This window comes from Rosa chinensis, chromosome 3 (genome assembly GCF_002994745.2).
Source record: "Rosa chinensis cultivar Old Blush chromosome 3, RchiOBHm-V2, whole genome shotgun sequence".
NCBI classification, from domain to species: domain Eukaryota; kingdom Viridiplantae; phylum Streptophyta; class Magnoliopsida; order Rosales; family Rosaceae; genus Rosa; species Rosa chinensis.
In genome coordinates, this window is record NC_037090.1 from 11,026,659 (window position 1) to 11,032,658 (window position 6,000).

At 39.7% G+C, this 6,000-nt stretch overlaps 1 protein-coding gene across 1 annotated transcript; it reads right to left on the bottom strand.

The window, feature by feature from the left end:
• Positions 1-2,065: 2,065 nt before the first annotated feature.
• Positions 2,066-3,783, bottom strand: LOC112192967 (BAHD acyltransferase DCR). Its single transcript, XM_024332932.2, has one exon. The coding sequence runs from the start codon at positions 3,707-3,709 to the stop codon at positions 2,306-2,308; it is 1,404 nt and encodes a 467-aa protein (XP_024188700.1). The 5' UTR covers positions 3,710-3,783; the 3' UTR covers positions 2,066-2,305.
• Between the last annotated feature and the right edge of the window lie 2,217 nt (positions 3,784-6,000).

Genomic DNA, 6,000 nt, shown 5'->3' on the forward strand with positions numbered 1-6,000 from the left:
CAAAAGATCGAGATCAAACGCTAGGTAAACACTAGGTCACATTTGGTTCGCGGAAAATAAATATCAGGAAATGAAAATTATTCATTTCTTGCATTTGGGATACAAAATGAAAGGAAATATTTTCCTGAAGGAAAGGAAAATAAGAGGGAAAGTCGTTCATTTCAAACACCAAATGAATAACTTTTCCTCATTCTTTCCTTGTATTTATTACTCACAAAACATTATTTTATTACATTAATTACAAACTTTTTAACAAGTTTCTTGAAAACTTTCCTAATGTTATCAAATATCATAATGGAAAGGTCTTGGGAAATTTTATTTCCCTTCTCATGGGAAAGACGAATCTTTCATTCCATGAACCAAACGAGACCTAGATGGAAAGTAATTAATCGATCACCGACACAATGTATTGGCCGATGAGAGATTACTGTCCTTATTATTCCATGATGAAGTACTCAATCACCCACTTTGCCAATATTAACTTTACCAAATTTATTGCCCTCAATACATCGAAATGATCTTCAAACATATACTTAATTTCGAAGCTTCGGGTGCATTATTCTAAATGTTTCAACCCTTTTGCTTTTTCACTTGATCTCAAAGCTTGACAACTTAAAACACAAATGCTGTGGACGACATTTACAATCCCCAGTGCCTACTAAGAAACAAATATACAATTCCTAAGCATGGTGGGAAGTAATCAATCACGTACCAACAGAATGTATTAGCGTATGAGATATTATTCCCCTATTTATTCCATGATGAAGTAATAAATCACCTAGTAGTTTACCACATTAATGCCCTCGCTATATTCATCAAGAAGTAATCATTAAACATGAAGTCCCTGTTAGAGGCAACATTGGGTAGTTTTTAATCTAACATGTTTGTTTGCTTGTTTCACATGACTATTATTGTCCACCTTAATTTCTATAATGATCGTGGACTCCTCTAACATGTTTTATGCTATAGTATTACATGACTTCTGTTTGGTGTTGGTATGACTAAGGAGGAGAATTATAATACTAATAGCTAGGCAACATTTCAGTAGGAAATCCAAATCAATAGACAGCATTTCAGTAGAAAATCATTACCTGGAGAAAACTTAAAGTCTAGATCAATTGGCAACATTTGAGTAGAAAAATACATCCAATCAAAGCATCAGATCCCAACTTTCCAATTACTGATCAGTATCAACCATTTTTACTCTCATTAATTAAGCTTTCCAAAAGCGATTGTTTGGCTTGCTAATAAGAATGGCCGGCATAAACTTAGAGAGAGAAATTGATATGTATTTGATCTGACAGAAATTGATATGTATCTAGTGGAGTCGCGATCTGCCAGTGGCTTACCCGATATGAAATCGAAGAGAGAGATAGAGAGAGAAAGGGGGCGATTAAAGAATCAGAAACCCCTTTCTATAGAGAAATTAAGGAATCGGTGAGAATAAATTGAAAGCCTAACGATCCAGACAAAGTTGAATTGTAGGTTTAAGGAGGTGAGGATGATGAGAGAATGATGAACTGAGGCGAAGAGTAGAACAAGACTTCCACAATCCCATGATTTTTTGTGTCATTGTGATAGAAAGTGTTGGGGAGTTTTCGAAATTTTAGAGCCTTATTTAATAGTCCATGTTATTGCCAGACACCGAATAGCTTCTGTTACACTAGATGAGGATATTCAATCTCATCCAATCTTACATAACAAACACGCCCTAAAGGTTATACCGGCAATTTCTATCCATCTCTAATTATTGTTATTGGTGTAGTGAGTTAACTCAAGAACTTCTACAGAGCATCTGAAGGTTTTGATTTTCAATCATTCGATTTACTTGTTCTAGAATCTAACTATGATTGAATAATTTAAAGTACATTACATATTCCCAAAGATGGTACATATCATCTTCGCTTAATTATAACAAAAACACACTAATATGATTAGGTACTCATACAAATAAGGAAGATTCCTAGCGAATCCCCAGAGACAGCTCAGTCGATTTCGTTCCTACTTTCTACTCCACTAGCAGTTGAACCACATATTTGGTACAAACACATAATAATCAAAGACAGAAATTAGGAACTCCATCATTAGTCATTGGATTATTTGCAAATTTCGTCACGTGGTACTTAATTAACACCGGGGATTAATTATACATAAATCTAATTATATGGTACACATCACAACAGTACTTGGCAAAACGTCGCTGTTTCACGTCTCATCACAACCGTTCAAATCCATCAACGAGTTTTGACCCCATTTCAAACTTTCAACACCCCCAAACATTAACGGTAATTTGAACAAAAACTGCTCACACCACAGTTACGTACTGCATGAACTCCTCATCGCACTCCAGCCCCGCCATCGTCTCCGGCGCCAAAACCACCTCGAGATCAACGCTTCCGTTCCCCTCTCGTCCCGGAAACGCCGATATCTTACCGTCGAACTTATTAGCCCTACCGCTCCTTACGGCCAAGGGCAGCCCCCATCCGAAGTCATTGTTGTACATAGGAAATCTCGGCGAGCTCCCCATCGTCATTGAAGCACCGTCGAAGTTCCCCAGCGGGAACAACCTCGGTGCGCTCTCCCAATCCTCTACGCCGCGGCGCACCGTGTCGCTGTCGTGCGCCACCACGTTCTTGTGCAGCAGATCAGCCCCCCACCGCAGGTCATGAGATAGGAGATCGCCGACGGTGGCGATGGTCGGGATGCTCTGAATCGCGTTCCCGAAGTAGTGCGAGTCCATCTTCGGCTCCAGCCTGTGGCGGCAATTCACCGCCATCCGAAACGTCGTCGGTTTGGACCGGTCTAAGCTCCTGGCACGTGTCACCGAGCGCCAGAGCTGCGCGCTCAGCGACTGGAAGGACGAGATTTCCGTTCTTGCTTTGGCAGAGCCGTTGTTGTCTCGGGAAGCGGGATCCCAGGTGTCGTTGCGTGCCTTCCCGAAAATCTCGGCGGATTCGGAGAAGCCGTTACGGGCGGCGTTGTTATTGGCCCTGAATTTCAGTTTCAGAATTGATTCTCTAGTGAAGTGGAAAATTCTCTCTCTCAACGGCTCGTTGCCGGAGAAGGTGATCTTAGGGCCGCCTTCAGGGACACGAAGCACCGCCGAAGAGTTGAAGACTGTGTCGCGGGAGAAGTCCGGCGACTTGGAGATTTTCAGGGCGCCTCTGTTTATTTCGGCGAAGGTGTTGAAGAAATGCCAGAAGGAGGTCCCGTCGGTGACGGAGTGGTTGACAGTGCAGCCGATGAAGACGCCGTCGGCGAGCTCTGTGACCTGTACGGCCGCCAAAGGCTTGTCGTGGCCGGAGTAGCTAATGGTCCTGTCCAAGGTGAAGAACTCTTTGAAGCAATGAGGGACGTCGCAATTAGGAGGCAGAACGCCGTCGACGGTTAGGTGTTTGGCCTTGGCCTGGATGAAATCGGCGCCGGCGTTGTTGCAGAGGATGTGGACGTACCCGTCGGAGTCCGTCTGGAAACGGCCGGCGAGAGCCGGGAAGTGAGTCAGGGCAACGGAGAGAGATTGCTTGAGAGAATTGACAAGGTCGTTGATGGAGTAAGGTGGGGAATTAAACAGAACTCCCTTCTGAATGTAATGGCAGGAGAGCATGGGAAGGTCTGAGACCGAAAGCTTGAGGGATTTGATTGTGGATTTTTGGTTGGGATAAACTGTGCATTTTGAAACCACAGTCACAGAAGAAGAAGATGAAGGCATTTTGATTGGTTGGATGGGATTTGTTTGGGATTGAGATTTTGTGTGAGTGTGACTGAGCTAGTTGGGTAGTGAGGGGTTTATATAGGAGAGGACATGGGGTTGGATTCATGAACTTGCCTCCTAACTTCTCTTTTTTCTTTTGGCCTGTTCTTCGCTTTCTCTATAAATTACTTATATTATGGATGAGTTTACAGTATTCTACTACAAACAATGTATGAGACAGCTGATAAAAAATAAAAATAAAAAAAAACATTGTATGAGACAGGGAAATGATGACGTGCCAAGAAAGTATGCAAAGCTACTGTTAGAGAAGGACACGTGGATGATGCATTGGTGTTATTGTTTACTTCGGGCTGCTCCAGAATTTTGGTAGGCATGGTTATACTGCACATCTGAAAAGATCAATTTTGTAGGTATTAGATCACATGATAGCAAATTAATTGAACTCCGTGATGTTGCGGGTTTGTTTTTTTTTAAGTTTCATATGTAATAGATAAATATTCACAATCTAAAAAATATCGGCAGTACTAAAATTTGTTTTGTTGTTAATAATAGATTAGCAACAAATGTGATGCAAAAAAAAAAAATTCCATGATTTGTAGAATTTCTACCGATACAAAATAGAATTATTCTCTCTTAAAAAAAATAAAAATGAAAGGATATGGCAAGATTGTAATTTCAGTCATAATCAGGGGGCAAAACCGTCATTCACAATGGAATGGTAAACCGTAAATCACAAAAAATAAAGGGTAAAACTGTCTTTTCATGCTCTTATAAACAGTGCCACGAGCTTTAGTATATTTAGAATTAGTCACTAGCTGCATGGGGTTTTCATATATAATCTTCAGTGATTCATGAATCATGTGAAGGCCAAGATCTTTGGGAATTGTACCTAGATTTTTATTTAACAAATAAAATGGTGTGCATTCTCATGTAGATCTCCTACTTCATTGAGAACTAAAAGTTATGTGTCTCAATCATTAGTATCTCTTGAGATATCTCTGTAATTTGGGCCAATCTTAATTCTAAATACGAGTTTATAGATATTTACGGTTGAAAGTCACTCGTATGTTGTGAAAAATCGATCTTAACTATATACTGAATGCGTAATCACTTGTAATGATCGCTTCTAAAAATATATAAACTAGGGTCCTGCTTGCTCTCATCACAACACTTTGCCCTAGCTAACAAACCCATCTCTGTCATTAGTGGCTTCTATCCACACATTTTATGTACAAAGAGATTAGATTTTTTCACATGCTAGATCATATCAAACAAAGATGTACGTACAAAGTCACACGTGCTACAATTTTGCTCTTTAACAGGAAGCTCCTGAGCATGTTCTCTTTTAATTTGGCGTTCGCCGGCCATTGCCATTGCCATCACTGCATTCCTTTGACCCCTAATGAAGGTAAACACCGTGTTAAACGCGAGGATAGTGTTTGCTTAATTTGCCATTTGTGATACATCTCTCAACAATCTCTCTTTTGTTCTGTTTTGGAAATTATTAAACCTCTAACGCTTTACAGAAAGTGTAAAGAAAAAGTGCCAACAACAAGTCTTAAAGTAACTATCGGATGTGAATATGGATTTACATAACTTGATGGACCTATCTTTATATAGAGCAAGTGTCGACATGAAACTTAGTCGGTTGAGTAGTCAAAACTTCTCTTGGTCTAGAGTCTAGAGCTTGCACTATGGATTTTATCCGTAATGCTACTATCCTTGTACAAGTAACAAATCTTAACACTCAATGAGACATTAGTGTGGTCTCGGTCAAAAACTCTCTTATGGTCATCTACATATTTTAGGGTGTTTCTATTCATACTTCCACATTTGATATGTGGACCTCTCCAAATTTTTGTAAAAATTTATTTCCTATTATGCCCCTTTAGAAAACTGTAAAACTACCTATTTAGTTTAGTTCGTCAAAACACAAAATGAAAAGCTATTTAGACCTCCAATCCCTTGAGACAAAAAATGACCTCCATATTCCATTAGTCTTCTTTCTTTCTCCTCTATTTCTCTGCTCTCTCCCCAGCGCACTCTTTCTCTTTCTTTGTGTGTGTGTGTATCTTTTTTCTCACACGCAATGTCTTAGATTGATGATTCATATATATGTTTGAGTTCATATGATATGGAATTGGGTTAATCTTGAACCACATCAATTAATATAGATGATTCATGTATGTTCTTCATTCCACAACAAGATGTTACAATTTTACACATAACTAGAACTCCAACTCGTGAAAGCCAGCATCAATCGTTGATAAATAATTCACTCTAGCACA